The 22,126-nt window shown below is 42.7% G+C and overlaps 1 protein-coding gene across 1 annotated transcript; it reads left to right on the top strand.

Moving 5' to 3' along the window:
* The first annotated feature begins 98 nt into the window (after positions 1 to 98).
* LOC106573444 (choline transporter-like protein 4) lies at positions 99 to 22,085 on the top strand. The gene is made up of 22 exons (XM_045719141.1): positions 99 to 233; positions 581 to 629; positions 996 to 1,069; positions 1,357 to 1,435; positions 1,639 to 1,738; positions 2,054 to 2,185; positions 2,464 to 2,524; positions 2,743 to 2,857; positions 3,054 to 3,137; positions 10,009 to 10,121; positions 10,435 to 10,557; positions 11,026 to 11,125; positions 11,215 to 11,307; positions 13,127 to 13,232; positions 13,392 to 13,651; positions 14,346 to 14,440; positions 15,186 to 15,289; positions 15,442 to 15,515; positions 15,676 to 15,746; positions 16,325 to 16,419; positions 17,403 to 17,487; positions 21,909 to 22,085. Exons 1-22 carry the CDS (start codon positions 101 to 103, stop codon positions 22,019 to 22,021), a joined length of 2,259 nt encoding a protein of 752 aa, XP_045575097.1. The 5' UTR covers positions 99 to 100; the 3' UTR covers positions 22,022 to 22,085.
* Positions 22,086 to 22,126: the final 41 nt, after the last annotated feature.

Here is a 22,126-nt window from a genome sequence, read left to right on the forward strand (position 1 = left end):
ATTCCAAAATGTATGTCATAATGACAGGGTCGCGCTGTTGGCTACGGTTGTACAGGTACCTATATGACGTCACCGTTTATCAACCGGGAAAGACGTCCAGATGTTCGGATTGAACAAAGCTAAACTGGGCCTTGAACGTAAACCCGTGCGCGACCATTTCCAGTCAAACGGTCCGTTTCTTCGGCGCCAGGTCATGAAAATTAAAGGAACCAGTAAAAGGGCGGCAGTGAACGGTAAGTTATTCCAACCATCTCAACAATTTCAGTATAGTCATTCACTAATCAATATTCAGTGTTGGAAAAAGTACTCAACTGTCATACTTGAGTAAAATACCATACTTTTAAAATTCCTTGTGTTAAGCAAACCATATTGCACCATGTTCTTGTTTTTTACATAAGTACTTTACACCCCTGTCAATATGTGAAATACTTTTGTCAAATCAAAGCCGATGTTGTTGGTCTTCTCGTTTTTGCAGTTACAGTAGACCTACATCAACAGTGAAAAGTTGCTGCAAAAGTCCTTTGAACAATTTTCTGTCTGAAAGAACCCTGTGTGCTTAATTTGTCCTCTTTTATTTTAGGCTATGCCGCTCCCTATGATCCATTCTTTAGTGGACCAGTACGAAAAAGGTTTGTGCAGGCTCATCATTGGTTGTTTGCTTTCATTCAATCTCGATTTCCATTTGGCCTATTTACTGACTGCATCCCAAATAGCAACCTATTCCCTACGCTAGGGCAGTAACTTTGTCGAGGGTCTGTATAGGTTGAAATTTGGGACATATACATACCGTTTTTATTTTTTATTAGCATAGATAAAAAGCTCAGCTAAAATCACAGCATATGCAGAAGCACACATACAAAATCACACTCACATTACATCTTAGATTTGTGTACAACTCTTTTGAATGCGGACATGCTAGCTAGCTGTCATGTGGATGAAGTCCACCTTGTTCAAGCATATGAATCAGCTGATTTAATTTCTTTGTGTCGTTTCAGGAGCTGCACAGATCTGATCTGCTGCATACTGTTCTTGGCTGTCATAGCTGGTTACATGGTCATGGGAGTTCTGGGTAGGGACGTCTTCATCATCGTTTGAAGATGACAATACTGTCATCATATGATATCTGTTTTATATCTTGCTCATCTAAAAAGTCACTATCTGATTGTCAATGTCAACATGACAATGAGAGAGACGATTCCCCTGTATACTGTTCGGCCATCTTTTTAGTGTACATCACAGTAGGCCTAGCTACATCGACCGAACCACTGTGAAAGTTCACAGGAACTCAAAATTAAACCCCTGTCATGGAAGTGTGTGATATGATTTCCTCTGGTCCTTTCTCTCTCCCTCCATCAGCCTGGTTGTTTGGAGACCCTCGCCATGTTCTCTTCCCCAGGAACTCCACCGGAATGTTCTGTGGAGTGGGGATGAATAGGTGAGTAGCCTAGCTATAGGTCCTATGTTATGTCTACCTAGCTATAGGTCCTATGTTATGTCTACCTAGCTATAGGTCCTATGTTGTCTACCTAGCTATAGGTCCTATGTTGCTGTATGTCTACCTAGTATGCTAACTCATTGAGTGTCTGAAAGAGATCATGTGAGACAACTCAGTCTTTGTTTTTAACTCTGTCTTGTCAGAGACCAGCCCAGGATGATCTATGTGGACATACTGAAGTGTGCCACGACCACCAAGGTGATGGCAGCAGCGCTCGCAGGCGTACAGTGTCCCACCACACAGGTCAGACCAACTGTATCTGTACAATCACATCCTACCTGTCCCCGTCCATTTGACCAGAGTCACGAATGACATATGACATAACAGATAGGACATAATGCATAGGGTACAACATACTATCTAATGTAATAGTCAACAGTTTGGGGCCACGTCATTTGGGGACTAGGGTTTCAGTTGAGATTTGACTCCCTTTCTCTCTTTGTGGTTTCACTCACACTTTCCTTACTTGTGATAAGTCAAATGTGAGACTGCGGGAAATCAAGGTTTGCCGTACACTAATGTCTGGTGCCTCCCATCTCTCTGCCCCTTCCTCTGCAGGTGTGTGTCCCTAAGTGTCCGTCTCACTTCTGGATGCTGTCTGCTGCTGCCTACGACCCCGACGCCAATCCCAAAGACTTCTTCCATCAGCAGTACTGTGACCACAGCCTCAACCTGACTACCACCACCTGGGTACAGGGCATTTTACACTGTTATCAATGTGCTTATAGAGACTGGAACTGGGTGTGTGGGACCATTAGTCCCAAGCATTCTGTCAAGCATAGCTACATTACAGTGTAGCCTAGGTCTGTGTTTCATTCTGAGTTAAAGGGCTTGGTTGATTGGAAAACATTTTAATTTGAGACATTGATTAGAAACAGATGTTGTTTCTACATGAGTGTGTCTGTTATACAATGCTTCTGTATATTGGCCATCCTTCTAGTCCTGTTTGGTCCTGTACTCTCTTTCAGACTGTCCAAGAGATCCTTGATGCAGAACTTTGTCCGTCCTTCCTTGTTCCAAGTAAATCAGGTGAAGTAGTTTAACATGGCATCCATCCTCACATCTACTGACAGGACTGTTAATGTCTACATTAAAGAATAGTTAAATAAAGGTTAAATAAAATAAAAAGAATGTCTACATAATCATGGTACAGAGGATGAAGTGAAACAGCAGGAAACTGAGGTGAATCCACTCTGAACCTTTTCCTCTCTCTACCCTTCCCTATGTTGCCGTTTGAATCACTACAGCTCTGGGGAGGTGTTTGCCCAGTCTACATGCTCTCAACAGTGCTCCTTCCAACTTCACTCTGCCCGGAATGGCCTCCGTCAACGAGACAGTCAACAGCATCAGAGGCGCCATGGGGTTATCATTCATCCATTGAACTAACATTCTCCTGTGGATACTATATGGATGTGTCCCAAATGGCACTATTCCCTTTGTAGTACACTACTTTTGACCAGGGCCCATAGGGAATAGGGTGCCATTTTGGACAGAGCCTATGTATAGCTAAACAGATCATCACTGTCCCCTAACCTACTATATCTTTCCATTATTCCAGCTCACTGATATCAGGCTTCAACAGAAAGGCCATAGGAGTGAGGATCTTTGAGGACTTTGCCTCCTCCTGGTACTGGATCTTACTGTAAGTCTGAGCTTCCAACTATCTCACAGTGGGCGCACAGTACTACATAGAGCCATAGTACTACATAGAGCCATAGTACTACATAGAGCCCTGGTACTACATAGAACACTGGTACTACATAGAGCCCTGGTACTACATAGAGCCATGGTACTACATAGAGCCATGGTACTACATAGAGCCCTGGTTCTACATAGAACACTGGTACTACATAGAGCCCTGGTACTACATAGAGCCCTGGTACTATATAGAGCCATGGTACTATATAGAGCCATAGTACTACATAGAGCCATAGTACTACATAGAGCCCTGGTACTACATAGAACACTGGTACTACATAGAGCCCTGGTACTACATAGAGCCATGGTACTACATAGAGCCATGGTACTACATAGAGCCCTGGGTCTACATAGAACACTGGTACTACATAGAGCCCTGGTACTACATAGAGCCCTGGTACTATATAGAGCCATGGTACTATATAGAGCCATAGTACTACATAGAGCCATGGTACTACATAGAGCCCTGGTACTACATAGAGCCATGGTACTATATAGAGCCATAGTACTACATAGAGCCATGGTACTACATAGAGCCACGGTACTACATAGAGCCACGGTACTACATAGAGCCATGGTACTATATAGAGCCATGGTACTACATAGAGCCACGGTACTACATAGAGCCACAGTACTACATAGAGCCACAGTACTATATAGAGCCATGGTACTACATAGAGCCCTGGTACTACATAGAGCCCTGGTACTATATAGAGCCCTGGTACTACATAGAGCCATAGTACTACATAGAGCCACGGTACTACATAGAGCCCTGGTACTACATAGAGCCTTGGTACTATATAGAGCCCTGGTACTACATAGAGCCACGGTACTACATAGAGCCATGGTTACATGGAACTCTATTCCACATCAAGGAACTCACGCAAGCAGTACAATCTGATTTTAAAAAACAGATCAAAATACACCTTATGTAACAGCAAGGACAGTGAAGAGTCACACACACAGGTACAACCACACACATACAAACACACATAACATACACACTATACACACATGTATATCTGGATTGTGTTGTACTGTAGTTGAGTAGTGGTCTGAGGGTACACAATTCATGTATTGTGAAATCTGTTCTAAAATCTATTTGAATGTTTAAAAATGGTATGTTACTGCCTTAATTTTTGCTGGAACCCAGGAAGAGTAGCTGCTGCCTTGGCAGGAACTAATGTGGATCCATAATAAATACAAATACACAACATCCTTACTGATCCACCATAGTGTCCATATCCTTACTGATCCACCATAGTGTCCATATCCTTACTGATCCACCATAGTGTCCATATCCTTACTGATCCACCATAGTGTCCATATCCTTACTGATCCACCATAGTGTCCATATCCTCACTGATCCACCATAGTGTCTATATCCTCACTGATCCACCATAGTGTCCATATCCTTACTGATCCACCATAGTGTCCATATCCTCACTGATCCACCATAGTGTCTATATCCTCACTGATCCACCATAGTGTCCATATCCTTACTGATCCACCATAGTGTCCATGTCCTTACTGATCCACCATAGTGTCCATATCCTTACTGATCCACCATAGTGTCTATATCCTTACTGATCCACCATAGTGTCTATATCCTCACTGATCCACCATAGTGTCTATATCCTCACTGATCCACCATAGTGTCTATATCCTTACTGATCCACCATAGTGTCTATATCCTTACTGATCCACCATAGTGTCCATATCCTTACTGATCCACCAGAGTGTCTATATCCTTACTGATCCACCATAGTGTCCATATCCTTACTGGTCCACCATAGTGTCTATATCCTCACTGATCCACCATAGTGTCTATATCCTTACTGATCCACCATAGTGTCTATATCCTTACTGATCCACCATAGTGTCTATATCCTCACTGATCCACCATAGTGTCTATATCCTTACTGATCCACCATAGTGTCCATATCCTTACTGGTCCACCATAGTGTCTATATCCTCACTGATCCACCATAGTGTCTATATCCTTACTGATCCACCATAGTGTCTATATCCTTACTGATCCACCATAGTGTCTATATCCTTACTGATCCACCATAGTGTCCATATCCTTACTGATCCACCATAGTGTCTATATCCTTACTGATCCACCATAGTGTCTATATCCTCACTGATCCACCATAGTGTCTATATCCTCACTGATCCACCATAGTGTCTATATCCTCACTGATCCACCATAGTGTCTATATCCTCACTGATCCACCATAGTGTCTATATCCTTACTGATCCACCATAGTGTCCATATCCTTACTGATCCACCATAGTGTCTATATCCTTACTGATCCACCCGAGTGTCTATATCCTCACTGATCCACCATAGTGTCTATCCTCACTGATCCACCATAGTGTCTATATCCTTACTGATCCACCCGAGTGTCTATATCCTCACTGATCCACCATAGTGTCCATATCCTTACTGATCCACCATAGTGTCTATATCCTTACTGATCCACCATAGTGTCTATATCCTCACTGATCCACCATAGTGTCTATATCCTCACTGATCCACCATAGTGTCTATATCCTTACTGATCCACCATAGTGTCTATATCCTTACTGATCCACCATAGTGTCTATATCCTTACTGATCCACCATAGTGTCTATATCCTTACTGATCCACCATAGTGTCCATATCCTTACTGGTCCACCATAGTGTCTATATCCTCACTGATCCACCATAGTGTCTATATCCTTACTGATCCACCATAGTGTCTATATCCTTACTGATCCACCATAGTGTCCATATCCTTACTGATCCACCATAGTGTCTATATCCTTACTGATCCACCATAGCGTCTATATCCTCACTGATCCACCATAGTGTCTATATCCTTACTGATCCACCATAGTGTCTATATCCTCACTGATCCACCATAGTGTCTATATCCTCACTGATCCACCATAGTGTCTATATCCTTACTGATCCACCATAGTGTCCATATCCTTACTGATCCACCATAGTGTCTATATCCTTACTGATCCACCCGAGTGTCTATATCCTCACTGATCCACCATAGTGTCTATATCCTCACTGATCCACCATAGTGTCTATATCCTTACTGATCCACCCGAGTGTCTATATCCTCACTGATCCACCATAGTGTCCATATCCTTACTGATCCACCATAGTGTCTATATCCTTACTGATCCACCAGAGTGTCTATATCCTCACTGATCCACCATAGTGTCTATATCCTTACTGATCCACCATAGTGTCCATATCCTCACTGATCCACCAGAGTGTCTATATCCTTCCTGATCCACCATAGTGTCTATATCCTTACTGATCCACCATAGTGTCTATATCCTTACTGATCCACCATAGTGTCTATATCCTTACTGATCCACCAGAGTGTCTATATCCTCACTGATCCACCATAGTGTCTATATCCTTACTGATCCACCATAGTGTCCATATCCTTACTGATCCACCATAGTGTCTATATCCTTACTGATCCACCATAGTGTCTATATCCTTACTGATCCACCATAGTGTCTATATCCTTACTGATCCACCATAGTGTCCATATCCTTACTGATCCACCATAGTGTCTATATCCTTACTGATCCACCATAGTGTCTATATCCTTACTGATCCACCAGTGTCTATATCCTTACTGATCCACCATAGTGTCCATATCCTTACTGATCCACCATAGTGTCTATATCCTCACTGATCCACCATAGTGTCTATATCCTTACTGATCCACCATAGTGTCCATATCCTTACTGATCCACCATAGTGTCTATATCCTTACTGATCCACCCGCGTGTCTATATCCTCACTGATCCACCATAGTGTCCATATCCTTACTGATCCACCATAGTGTCAATATCCTTACTGATCCACCAGAGTGTCTATATCCTCACGGATCCACCATAGTGTCCATATCCTTACTGATCCACCATAGTGTCTATATCCTTACTGATCCACCCGAGTGTCTATATCCTTACTGATCCACCATAGTGTCTATATCCTTACTGATCCACCATAGTGTCCATATCCTTACTGATCCACCATAGTGTCTATATCCTTACTGATCCACCTGAGTGTCTATATCCTCACTGATCCACCATAGCGTCTATATCCTTACTGATCCACCATAGTGTCTATATCCTCACTGATCCACCATAGTGTCTATATCCTCACTGATCCACCATAGTGTCTATATCCTCACTGATCCACCATAGTGTCTATATCCTCACTGATTCACCATAGTGTCTATATCCTCACTGATCCACCATAGCGTCTATATCCTCACTGATCCACCAGAGTGTCTATATCCTCACTGATCCACCATAGTGTCTATATCCTTACTGATCCACCATAGTGTCTATATCCTTACTGATCCACCATAGCGTCTATATCCTCACTGATCCACCAGAGTGTCTATATCCTCACTGATCCACCAGAGTGTCTGTATCCTTACTGATCCACCATATTGTCTATATCCTTACTGATCCACCATAGTGTCTGTATCCTTACTGATCCACCATAGTGTCTATATCCTTACTGATCCACCATAGTGTCTATATCCTTACTGATCCACCATAGTGTCTATATCCTTACTGATCCACCATAGTGTCTATATCCTCACTGATCCACCAGAGTGTCTATATCCTCACTGATCCACCATAGTGTCTATATCCTTACTGATCCACCATAGTGTCTATATCCTTACTGATCCACCATAGTGTCTATATCCTTACTGATCCACCATAGTGTCTATATCCTTACTGATCCACCATAGTGTCTATATCCTTACTGATCCACCAGAGCGTCTATATCCTCACTGATCCACCATAGTGTCTATATCCTTACTGATCCACCATAGTGTCTATATCCTTACTGATCCACCATAGTGTCTATATCCTTACTGATCCACCATAGTGTCCATATCCTTACTGATCCACCAGAGTGTCTATATCCTCACTGATCCACCATAGTGTCTATATCCTTACTGATCCACCATAGTGTCCATATCCTCACTGATCCACCATAGTGTCTATATCCTTACTGATCCACCATAGTGTCTATATCCTCACTGATCCACCATAGTGTCTATATCCTTACTGATCCACCATAGTGTCTATATCCTCACTGATCCACCAGAGTGTCTGTATCCTTACTGATCCACCATATTGTCTATATCCTTACTGATCCACCATAGTGTCTATATCCTTACTGATCCACCATAGTGTCTATATCCTTACTGATCCACCATAGTGTCTATATCCTTACTGATCCACCATAGTGTCTATATCCTCACTGATCCACCAGAGTGTCTATATCCTCACCTTTCCACCATAGTGTATATATCCTCACTGATCCACCATAGTGTCTATATCCTTACTGATCCACCATAGTGTCTATATCCTTACTGATCCACCATAGTGTCTATATCCTTACTGATCCACCATAGTGTCTATATCCTTACTGATCCACCATAGTGTCTATATCCTTACTGATCCACCATAGTGTCTATATCCTCACTGATCCACCATAGTGTCTATATCCTTACTGATCCACCATAGTGTCTATATCCTCACTGATCCACCAGAGTGTCTGTATCCTTACTGATCCACCATATTGTCTATATCCTTACTGTTCCACCATAGTGTCTATATCCTTACTGATCCACCATAGTGTCTATATCCTTACTGATCCACCATAGTGTCTATATCCTTACTGATCCACCATAGTGTCTATATCCTCACTGATCCACCAGAGTGTCTATATCCTCACCTTTCCACCATAGTGTCTATATCCTTACTGATCCACCATAGTGTCTATATCCTCACTGATCCACCATAGTGTCTATATCCTTACTGATCCACCATAGTGTCTATATCCTTACTGATCCACCATAGTGTCTATATCCTCACTGATCCACCATAGTGTCTATATCCTCACTGATCCACCATAGTGTCTATATCCTCACTGATCCACCATAGTGTCTATATCCTTACTGATCCACCATAGTGTCTATATCCTTACTGATCCACCAGAGCGTCTATATCCTCACTGATCCACCATAGTGTCTATATCCTTACTGATCCACCATAGTGTCTATATCCTCACTGATCCACCATAGTGTCTATATCCTCACTGATCCACCATAGTGTCTATATCCTTACTGATTCACCAGAGTGTCTTGTTCACAGCCAACCTATTAGCCTGGCAATTGCTTTTCAACTAACCAATACAAATGCTTGTCAACATTTGTACATTTGAATCATTTAGCAGACACTTATCCAGAGTGACTTACAGGAGCAATTAGGGTTAAGTGTCATGCTCAAGGGAACAGCGGCAGATTTTCCCCTAGTCGGCTCTTAACCGCTAGGCTACCGGCCGTGTCAACCGGCAACAGCCAACCGGTACTAACGCTAGTTAACCAACCAACACTAAATCTTGTCAGTCTACCAGCACCAACTAGTCCACTGGTGTTTTACACTGTATGCCTATACCATGCCTGAGCTGTCTCTGTTCCAATATCCACATTATCCTACCACTTAGAATGTGTTGACCGTGCCTGAGCTGTCTCATTATCCTACCACTTAGTATGTGTTGACCGTGTTGACCAATGTGTTGACCATGTATTAGAAGGGGTATGTCAGTATAGACATTGGATGTCTCCTTGTTTGTAGTGGTCTGGTGGTTGCTCTGGACAGTTGCTTGTCAACCAACCAACACTAAAGCCAGTCAGTCAGAGTGTTTAGCATGCCCATACCATGCCTCAGCTGCTCTCCAACAGTTTGCTGCGTGCTGTGTTTGCAGTGGTCTGATGCTGGCTCTGCTAGTCAGTGTGGTGTTCCTGTTGCTGCTGAGGTACCTGGCCATTGTCCTGGTCTGGATTCTCATGGTGGGACTTCTGGTGGTGGGAGGCTACGGTAAGTCTGGCTCATACAGCCCTACAGCCTGGCCTGGACTAGATTATGTGGATTATATGTAGGGATAAAGTGGTCTGTCTGTCTGTCTGTCTGTCTGTCTGTCTGTCTGTCTGTCTGTCTGTCTGCCTGCCTGCCTGCCTGCCTGCCTGCCTGCAAGAAAGACAAGGGCCAAAATGCTTTGCTTACTATTTTGACTTTCCAATATTTTGTATCTAGCGATCACTATTTTACACTCACATACTAGCCTTATTTGGTTTTCTGTTAAATCTAGAATTATGACTGAATTTGCGTAATGGGTTATTCTCCTCCCCAGGAATATGGCACTGCTACTCAGAATACTACCATTTCAGCACTTCTAAATTGAAGTTCGGTGATCTAAGCTTCAATACAAATATCTCAGTCTACCTTCAAGTCAAAGAGACCTGGCTTGCTTTCTGTGAGTTTGGTCATTATGTACTGTCTATGGGTTGTATATTGCGCCTATATCAGTGGAGGCTGAGAGGGGAGGACAGCTCATAATAGTATCTGGAACAGAGCCAATGGAATGGCATCAAGCACATGGAAACCCTGTGTTATATAACATTCCACTTATTCTGCTCCATCCATTACCACAATCCCATCCTCCCCAATGAAGGTGCCACCAGCCTCCTGTGTCCTATATTGTTTTGGTGCTCGGTAGTCAAAGAGACCTGGCTTGCTTCCTGTGAGTTTGGTCATTATGTAACGTCTATGGGTTGTATATTGGGCCTATATTGTTTTGGTGCTCGTTAGTCAAAGATCGGCATATGTTTCTACTTATTTAATTTAACCTTTTTATCCAGGATGTCCCATTGAGGTCAGAAGACCTCTTTTACAAGGAGAACCTGGCCAGCTCAATAAAAAAACACTTTCTTTCTTTCATCAGTGATCATCCTGTGCGTGTGGGAGTCCATTTTGATTCTGGTGCTTAGTTGTCTCAGGAGGAGACTCTCTGTCGCTGTTTCTCTCATGGAGGAGTCCAGCAGGTCGGACATTGCCTCAGATTCGATTTATTGTATTTCTTAGTGTTTTATCCTCTATGAAATGAGGTGTAATGTGTGTGTTCTGTCTGCAGGGTGGTGGGTTACCTGATGTCAACCCTGCTCTACCCTCTGTTTACCTTTGTTCTGCTGGTGGTGTGTGTGGCCTACTGGGGAATGACCTCCCTGTATCCTTTGGCCCATCATACATGGGGTTTCCATTTTCAATGCTTTCTAATGCATAAGCTAAACGGTTATTTTTACTGCTTATTTTGTCATGTGTGTTTTAGCCAGGGTTTGGAACAGAACAGAAAATGAGAAAAGAACAACATTTTTAGAGGAACAGAAAGAGAATCTGGAACGAAAGAGACCTATACTGTTCTGGAACAGAACCGTTATTTTAAAAGCATGGGAACCGGTTAATAACGTTCTTTTAGGTTCCAGGCATTTTTTTACAGTCCCACAAAAAAACGCAACAAAGCGCCTATGCAAAGCGTGTCTGTCACTCAGAAACGTATTCCAGTGTCTGCCTGCCAACTGAAAATCTTTACCAGTGTGTGTGTGAGTGTGTAGGCTACCTCCTCCTCCCCCCTCCCCTTCGAAGTATAGTCTACTGTAGCCCCTCCCCTTCGAAGTATAGTCTACTGTAGCCCCTCCCCTTCGAAGTATAGTCTACTGTAGCCCCTCCCCTTCGAAGTATAGTCTACGGTAGCCCCTCCCCCTTCGAAGTATAGTCTACTGTAGCCCCTCCCCTTCGAAGTATAGTCTACTGTAGCCCATCCGCCTTCAAAATATAGTCTACTGTAGCCCCTCCCCTTCGAAGTATAGTCTATTGTAGCCTTCTGACGTTACAAGCGTGATTCAGAAGTTGGGGAGAGAGACTTTTTAGCGCAGAGGAATGGATTAACCTTTTCAGATACTATTGTTAACACATTTCACATTGGATTCATTTTAATTCTGGTGCTGCTCTGCACACCCAAGCTTGTGGTCCATCGTTAAGCCAACTTCTCAAGTTCAAAGACATTCAAAGTTCCTTCATAGAAGCCGTTCCTCCGTAGGTACAATTCTGTGGGCCTAATTCAGATAATGCATGTCATAACAGCAAGATGCCCAGTGCTTCAAGCCAAGCCTCAAGCCAAGACTCCTCCTCCACCCTCTCTCACTCTCCTCCCACCCGCAAAATTTCAGTCGCATCTCGCGCCCTACACTTGTCTGTCCAATGCATGTAAATAGGTTGCCCGCTCCATAGCAAGCTGCTCTATCCACACTGATTGGTGAAGTCATGTAAATAGCTTGTCCGCTCCATAGCAAGCTGCTCTATCCACACTGATTGGTGAAGTCATGTAAATAGCTTGTCCGCTCCATAGAAAGCTGCTCTATCCACACTGATTGGTGAAGTCATGTAAATAGCTTGTCCGCTCCATAGCAAGCTGCTCTATCCACACTGATTGGTGAAGTCATGTTAATAGCTTGTCCGCTTCATACAAAGCTGCTCAATCTACAATGATTTGTGAAGTCATGTAAATAGGTTGTCCGCTCCATAGCAAGCTGCTCTATCCACACTGATTGGTGAAGTCATGTAAACAGGTTGTCTGCTCCATAGCAAGCTGCTCTATCCACACTGATTGGTGAAGTCATGTAAATAGCTTGTCTGCTCCATAGCAAGCTGCTCTATCCACACTGATTGGTGAAGTCATGTAAATAGCTTGTCTGCTCCATAGCAAGCTGCTCTATCCACACTGATTGGTGAAGTCATGTAAAGTCGAGCTAAATGTAAAAAAACAAACATTTCAGAGGTTTAAAAAGGAACAGAAATGAACGATATAAACAATTACTTTTCTTTGGTTCAAACCGATTCAGAACTTTTGTTTCCTGGTCGGAACAGCGGAACGGAAACAAAAACAATTATGGTTCTGTTCAGAACGAAACGATTGAAAATCATTTTGTTTCCAACCCCTGGTTTTTGCCTTTAGTTTGGTTGGGTCCTTGACTCGAGGCTCCCCACAGATACTTGGTCACATCAGGGGCCCCTCTCTACAGAGTGGTGTCTCTTAGCGACCCCTCTGTAGATCAGTGTAGTCGCATCAACGGCTCTGAGACCTGCAAGCCACAGGTAGATGGCTTGGCTGCTATTGGTTTCAATTGACAAATTATTCTGTCAGAACCCCATGTTTGCAACCCACCTTGAAATTACGTAAACTAGGGGAAACACTGCCTCCCACTTGTCTCATATTTCTTTCCTCCTCTCCTGTCCTCTCCTCTCCCTACCCAGACCTTCAACTCCTCGGCCTACCCATACTGCCCGTCGGTGCGCTGCATCTTCTTCAGGTACGATGACACAGGCCTGTTCCAGCAGAACCTGGTTTACCTGCAGGTCTTCAACGTCTTTGCCTTCCTGTGGTGTGTGAACTTTGTCATCGCCCTGGGCCAATGTACCCTGGCTGGGACCTTCGCTTCATACTACTGGGCCTTCAGCAAGCCTGCAGAAATCTCACCCTTCGCCCTGTCCCAGTGCTTCATACGCACTCTACAGTAAGACATGAGGGACTAAGGGTTTCTGTGGGTGGGGACATAGGAATGTGCCTTAATCCACACAGCTCTGACACACACACTTATCCCATCGGACATGCTACCAGGGGTCTTTTCACAGTCCCCAAATCCAGAACAAATTCAAGAAAGCATACAGTATTATATAGAGCCATTATTAAATGGAACTTCCTTCCATCTCATATTGCTCAAATAAACAGTAAACCTGGTTTCAAAGAACAGATAAAGCAACACCTCACGGCACAACGCCTCTCCACTATTTCACCTAGATAGTTTGTGTGTCTGTATTGATATATAGGCTACATGTGCCTTTTAAAAAAATGTATGTAGTTCTGCCTTTGAGCTGTTCTTGTCTATTGCTGTTCTGTATTATGTCATTCTGTTTTATATTTCATGTTTTGTGTGGACCCCAGGAAGAGTAGCTGCTGCTTTTGCAACAGCTAATGGGGATCCTAATAAAATACCAAAATACCACAAAGCTTACCTCTCTTGAATATGAGGGCACTAGTTGTAGTAGATAAGCTAAGCATAATGATGGGTCAGTGTGAAGAGATATTTCATGTCATATCTTTTTAGACTGCGTCTAATGTGGTGTATTTCAGTAGCAGACGTTGGGTTCTGCTTGTGTGTTGATGTGGAGTTGATTATGAAATGTGTTTATTTCTTCCATTCCTGGAAGGTACCATGTGGGCTCTCTGGCATTTGGAGCCGTCCTCCTCACCTGCTTCCAGCTAGTCAGGTTGGTGCTGGAGTACCTGAACCGTAAGACCAGGGGTAAGGCCACACACACACACACACACACACACACACACACACACACACACACACACACACACACACACACACACACACACACACACACACACACACACACACACACACACACACACACACACACACAGCTTCATTGTCATCCACTAGTATGCACAAATAGATGTGGTTTTATCAAATCAAATTTAAAATCAAATGTATTTATATAGCCCTTCGTACATCAGCTGATATCTCAAAGTGCTGTACAGAAACCCAGCCTAAAACCCCAAACAGCAAGCAATGCATGTGAAAGAAGCACGGTGGCTAGGAAAAACTCCCTAGGAAAAACTCCCTAGAAAGGCCAAAAACCTAGGAAGAAACCTAGAGAGGAACCAGGCTATGAGGGGTGGCCAGTCCTCTTCTGGCTGTGCCGGGTGGATATTATAACAGAACATGGTCAAGATGTTAAAATGTTCATAAATGACCAGCAGGGTCAAATAATAATAATCATAGTAGTTGTCGAGGGTGCAACAAGCACGTCCGGTGAACAGGTCAGGGTTCCATAGCCGCAGGCAGAACAGTCATTGACTAAAGGGAACATCCTGTTGATGTGACTGTATGATTCCCCAGTCATTGACTAAAGGGAACATCCTGTTGATGTGACTGTATGATTCCCCAGTCATTGACTAAAGGGAACATCCTGTTGATGTGACTGTATGATTCCCCAGTCATTGACTAAAGGGAATCCCATGTTGTGATGTGTCTCCAGGTTCTCAGAGTGCCTGTGGTCGGTTCCTGTTAAACTGTCTCAGATGCTGCTTCTGGTGTCTGGAATACTTCCTGAAGATCCTCAACAGGAACGCTTATATCATGGTCAGTCACATGACTGTCTGTCACTGTCTGGCATTCCTTTTAGCAGCCATTAGCATCCAGGCACCTCTTCTAGCTCAGTTGGTCATTTATTCTTGGTGTAGGAACATGCAGTTCATACTCGTCAGTAATGCATCATTCTGAATGGCTGATAGATCGCCATCTACGGGGAGAGCTTCTGTGTGTCAGCCAAAAATGCATACAGTCTGTTGATGAGGAACATCGGAAGGTAAGACTGGGTTTATTTGGTTGGTCGATCTTCTGCTCTCTCTTTTATTTTTATTTTTTATTTTGTTCCAATATAGTCAAAGACATTGATATTGGTTTCTATGTAAGATGCTTCCAGGTTGTCAAGATTATTTAATGTGTCATCCTCTTGTTGTCCACAGGGTGGTGCTACTGGACAGAGTGACAGACATGCTCATATTCTTTGGCAAACTACTAGTGGTGGCATTAGTTGGTAAGAGAAGTTTACATTAACTCACATTTGTTTGAACTTTAAGTATGAATAGCAGCCTGAAATCCAGTCTGTTTCTGCCAACATTCCTCTACTTGCCAGTCCTTGTCATGCCAAATTTGTTACTATCACTCCTGAGTGGTGCAGCGGTCTAAGGCACTGCATCTCAGTGCAAGAGGTGTCACTATAGTACCTCGTTCAAATCCAGGCTCTGTCACATCTGGCTGTGATTGGGAGTCCCATAGGGCACCTTGTAATTGGCCCAGTGTTGTCTGGGTTTGGCCGGAGTAGGCCGTCATTGTAAATAAGAATTTGTTCTTAACTGACTTGCCTAGTTAAATAATAAACACAAACAGACTGGATTTCATCCTAAATGAGTACTGTGTTAAATATATTGTGTATGAACTACTGGACTTCTGATATTATAAGAATCTTCATACACATTAAATAGTGTAAGGCATAGTACTGTAACTATGGTGTTGGCCATTTTATCTTCAGTAGTTGTTTATTATCAGCATCTTGTTTTCCTTCCATAAGGAAGTATGACTGATATAATGATCCTGACCTGTCTGTTTTATCAGGTGTGTTGGCTTTCTTCTTCTTCTCTGGACAAATCCGCCTGCCTGGCGACACGTTCCAGGCCGAGATGCTCAACTATTACTGGGTTCCCATCCTGGTACGTCCATGCAACAGTGTTGTTACCAAACACTCAACACTCCCAGTCCTTTATTGACATTCTATCTTCGATGAACACATTAGACCAGCGTTTCCCAAACTCGGTCCTCGGGACCCCTAGGGTGCAAGTTTTGGTTTTTACCCGAACACTACACAGCTGACTCAAATGATAAAAGCTTGATGATTAGTTGATCATTTGAATTAGCGGTGTAATGCTAGGTCAAAAACCAAAACGTGAACTCCTTGGGGTCCCGAGGACCAAGTTTGGGAAACCCTGCATTAGACGTTGTATGCAGGTTTGAAATGGATTTAGAAATTAGATCCTGAAAATGGCTGATTTTCATTTTCTTTCTTTCACTGTTGAACTTTGGCAAACCTCCTTTGATATGAGATGATGATTTATTTTTCGTGGTATCCATTTGGTAGTTAGTCTTGTCTCATCGCTGCAACTCCCGTACGGACTCAGGAGAGGCGAAGGTCAAGAGCCCTGCGTCCTTCGAAACACGACCCAACCAACCACACTGCTTCTTGACACAACGCCCACTTAACCCAGAAGCCAGCCGCACCAATGTGTCAGAGGAAACACAGTACACCTGGCAACCGTGTCAGCGTGCATTGCGCCCGGCACGCCACACGAGTCACTAGTGCACGATGGAACAAGGACATCCCTCCCTGCCAAACCCTCCCCTAGTCCGTATGACACTGGGCCAGTTGTGCACCGCCCCATGGGTCTCCCAGTCACGGCCAGCGGCAACAGATCCAGGACTCAAACCCAGAATCTGTAGTGGCACAGCTAGCACTGTGATGCAGTGCCTTAGACCACTGTGTCACTCAGGAGGCGGATATGAGACTATTAATGCAGTAGACTATGTTGTTAACTGCAGTCTATTTTTAAAGTTACATTGACTGTATGTATCGTCAACATTGTATTGATTGGTACTGTTAGAAGTCATACAGCTATGTTGTCGTAATGTTGCTCTGCAGACAGTGATGGCGGGAGCCTACCTCATCGCTCAGGGCTTCTTCAGTGTCTACAGCATGTGTATTGACACCCTGTTTATCTGCTTCTGTGAGTACCAACACCACCTAACCCTCCAACACCACAACACCACCTAACCCTCCAACACCACAACACCACCTAACCCTCCAACACCACCTAACCCTCCAACACCACAACACCACCTAACCCTCCAACACCACCTAACCCTCCAACACCACCTAACCCTCCAACACCACCTAACCGTCCAACAACACCACCTAACCATCCAACACCACCTAACCCTACAACACCACAACACCACCTAACCCTCCAACACCACAACACAACCTAACCCTCCAACACCACAACACCACCTAACCCTCCAACACCACAACACCACCTAACCCTCCAACACCACAACACCACCTAACCCTACAACACCACAACACCACCTAACCCTCCAACACCACAACACAACCTAACCCTCCAACACCACAACACCACCTAACCCTCCAACACCACAACACCACCTAACCCTCCAACACCACAACACCACCTAACCCTCCAACACCACAACACCACCTAACCCTCCAACACCACAACACCACCTAACCCTCCAACACCACCTAACCCTCCAACACCACAACACCACCTAACCCTCCAACACCACCTAACCCTCCAACACCACAACACCACCTAACCCTCCAACACCACCTAACCCTCCAACACCACCTAACCCTCCAACACCACAACACCACCTAACCCTCCAACACCACAACACCACCTAACCCTCCAACACCACAACACCACCTAACCCTCCAACACCACCTAACCCTCCAACACCACAACACCACCTAACCCTCCAACACCACAACACCACCTAACCCTCCAACACCACCTAACCCTCCAACACCACAACACCACCTAACCCTCCAACACCACAACACCACCTAACCCTCCAACACCACAACACCACAACACCACCTAACCCTCCAACACCACAACACCACCTAACCCTCCAACACCACCTAACCCTCCAACACCACAACACCACCTAACCCTCCAATACCTACACCACTATACCTCCAACAGGGTAAGGTGGTCTTGTGGTACAGTAGAGTAAGGTATAATATAGTAAGGTATAATATAGTAAAGTATAATATAGTAAGGTATAATATAGTAAGGTATAATATAGTAAGGTATAATATAGTAAGGTATAATATAGTAAGGTATAATATAATAAGGTATAATATAGTAAGGTATAATATAGTAAGGTATAATATAGTAAGGTATAATATAGTAAGGTATAATATAGTAAGGTATAATATAGTAAGGTATAATATAGTAAGGTATAATATAGTAAGGTATAATATAATAAGGTATAATATAATAAGGTATAATAAGGTATAATATAGTAAGGTATAATATAGTAAGGTATAGTATAGCAAGGTATAGTATAGCAAGGTATAGTATAGTAAGGTGCAGTATAGTGAGGTGCAGTATGGCGAGGCGCAGTATGGCGAGGCGCAGTATGGCGAGGCGCAGTATGGCGAGGCGCAATATAGCGAGCGTAATATAGCGAGGCGTATTATAGCGAGGCGTATTATAGCGAGGCGTAATATAGCGAGGCGTAATATAGCGAGGCGTAATATAGCGAGGCGTAATATAGCGAGGCGTATTATAGCGAGGCGTAATATAGCGAGGCGTAATATAGCGAGGCGTAATATAGCGAGGCGTATTATAGCGAGGCGTATTATAGCGAGGCGTAATATAGCGAGGCGTATTATAGCGAGGCGTAATATAGCGAGGCGTAATATAGCGAGGCGTAATATAGTGAGGCGTATTATAGTGAGGCGTATTATAGTGAGGCGTAATATAGTGAGGCGTAATATAGTGAGGCGTATTATAGTGAGGCGTATTATAGTGAGGCGTATTATAGTGAGGCGTAATATAGTGAGGCGTATTATAGTGAGGCGTATTATAGTGAGGCGTATTATAGTGAGGCGTAATATAGTGAGGCGTAATATAGTGAGGCGTAATATAGTGAGGCGTATTATAGTGAGGCGTAATATAGTGAGGCGTAATATAGTGAGGCGTATTATAGTGAGGCGTAATATAGTGAGGCGTAATATAGTGAGGCGTAATATAGTGAGGCGTAATATAGTGAGGCGTATTATAGTGAGGCGTATTATAGTGAGGCGTATTATAGCGAGGCGTAATATAGCGAGGCGTAATATAGCGAGGCGTAATATAGCGAGGCGTAATATAGCGAGGCGTATTATAGCGAGGCGTATTATAGCGAGGCGTAATATAGCGAGGCGTAATATAGCGAGGCGTAATATAGCGAGGCGTATTATAGTGAGGCGTAATATAGTGAGGCGTAATATAGTGAGGCGTATTATAGTGAGGCGTATTATAGTGAGGCGTATTATAGTGAGGCGTAATATAGTGAGGCGTAATATAGTGAGGCGTATTATAGTGAGGCGTATTATAGTGAGGCGTATTATAGTGAGGCGTAATATAGTGAGGCGTAATATAGTGAGGCGTAATAGGCGTAATATAGTGAGGCGTATTATAGTGAGGCGTAATATAGTGAGGCGTAATATAATAGTGAGGCGTATTATAGTGAGGCGTATTATAGTGAGGCGTAATATATTGAGGCGTATTATAGTGAGGCGTATTATAGTGAGACGTAATATAGTGAGGCGTAATATAGTGAGGCGTATTATAGTGAGGCGTAATATAGTGAGGCGTAATATAGTGAGGTATAGTAAGATGTGATATAGTAAAATGTAGTATAGTAAGATACAGTGTAGTAAGGTATAATATAGGTATAGTGAGGTGTAATATAGTGAGGCGTAATATAGTGAGGCGTAATATAGTGAGGCGTAATATAGTAAGGTATAGTAAGATGTGATATAGTAAAATGTAGTATAGTAAGATACAGTGTAGTAAGGTATAATATAGGTATAGTGAGGTGTAATATAGTGAGGCGTAATATAGTGAGGCGTAATATAGTGAGGCGTAATATAGTGAGGCGTAATATAGTGAGGCGTAATATAGTGAGGTATAGTAAGATGTGATATAGTAAAATGTAGTATAGTAAGATACAGTGTAGTAAGGTATAATATAGGTATAGTGAGGTGTAATATAGTGAGGCGTAATATAGTGAGGTGTAATATAGTAAGGTATAGTAAGATGTGATATAGTAAAATGTAGTATAGTAAGATACAGTGTAGTAAGGTATAATATAGGTATAGTGAGGTGTAATATAGTGAGGCGTAATATAGTGAGGTGTAATATAGTAAGGTATAGTAAGATGTGATATAGTAAAATGTAGTATAGTAAGATACAGTGTAGTAAGGTATAATATAGGTATAGTGAGGTGTAATATAGTGAGGCGTAATATAGTGAGGTGTAATATAGTAAGGTATAGTAAGATGTGATATAGTAAAATGTAGTATAGTAAGATACAGTGTAGTAAGGTATAATATAGGTATAGTGAGGTGTAATATAGTGAGGCATAATATAGTGAGGCGTAATATAGTAAGGTACAATATAGTAAGGTACAGTGTGGTAAGGTGTAATATAGTAAGGTATAGTAAGGTACAGCGTATCAAGGTACGATATAGCAAGGTACAGTGTAGCAAGGTGTAATATTGTAAGATATAGTAAGGTGTAGTATAGTAAGGTGTAGTATAGTAAGGTACGGTATAGTAAGGTACGGTATAGTATGGTACGGTATAGTATGGCACGGTATAGTATGGTACAGTATAATATGGTACGGTATAGTATGGTACAGTGTAGTATAGTAAGGTGTAATATAGTAAGGTGTAATATAGTAAGGTGTAATATAGTAAGGTACAGTATAGTAAGGTGTAATATTGTAAGATATAGTAAGGTGTAGTATAGTAAGGTGTAGTATAGTACGGTATGGTACGGTATAGTACGGTGTAGTATAGTAAGGTGTAATATAGTAAGGTACAGTATAGTAAGGTATAATAAGGTGTGATATAGTAAGGTATAATATAGCAAGGTACAGTATAGTAAGGTATAATATAGCAAGGTATAATATAGCAAGGTATAATATAGCAAGGTACAATACATAGTAAGGTACATTATAGTATGCTACAGTATAGTAAGGTACAGTATAGTACAGTATAGTAAGGTAGAGTAAGGTACAGTAGAGTAAGGTACAGTAGAGTAAGGTATAATGTAGTAAGGTACAGTATAGTAAAGTACAATATAGTAAGGTATAATGTAGTAAGGTACAGTGTAGTAAGGTATAGTATAGTATAGTATAGTAAGGTATAGTAAGGTGTAATATAGTAAGGTGCGATATAGTAAGGTACAGTAGAGTAAGGTACAGTAGAGTAAGGTATAATGTAGTAAGGTATAATGTAGTAAGGTACAATGTAGTAAGGTATAGTAAAGTATAATATAGTAAGGTATACTATAGTAAGGTATAGTAAGGTGTAGTTGAGTGACTCCAGTGTTTCTCCCTCATACAGTGGAAGACCTAGAGAGGAATGATGGAACTATGCAGAAGCCTTATTACATGTCCAGGAACCTGATGAGGATTCTCCGCAAACCCAAACCGTTTGTTACAGCCCTGCCAGAGTAGTAGTAACCTTTAACCCCTGAGTTAACCCCTAACCTTTAGCCCAACCCTCTTCTAATAAACCTATCAGCATTCTCATTAAGGCTACCTTTGATGTATCTATTTAGG

Source organism: Salmo salar, chromosome ssa05 (assembly GCF_905237065.1).
Source record: "Salmo salar chromosome ssa05, Ssal_v3.1, whole genome shotgun sequence".
NCBI classification, from domain to species: domain Eukaryota; kingdom Metazoa; phylum Chordata; class Actinopteri; order Salmoniformes; family Salmonidae; genus Salmo; species Salmo salar.

What these genes read in the sequence shown, in the direction of transcription:
- LOC106573444 (XM_045719141.1), top strand. Translation starts at nt 101, where the DNA reads ATGTTCGGATTGAACAAAGCTAAACTGGGCCTTGAACGTAAACCCGTG. An exon ending in AGAGACCTGGCTTGCTTTCT is followed by an intron (nt 10,558 to 11,025) that starts GTGAGTTTGGTC and finishes TTCTTTCATCAG; the next exon opens with TGATCATCCTGTGCGTGTGG. An exon ending in CCTGAACCGTAAGACCAGGG is followed by an intron (nt 14,441 to 15,185) that starts GTAAGGCCACAC and finishes ATGTGTCTCCAG; the next exon opens with GTTCTCAGAGTGCCTGTGGT.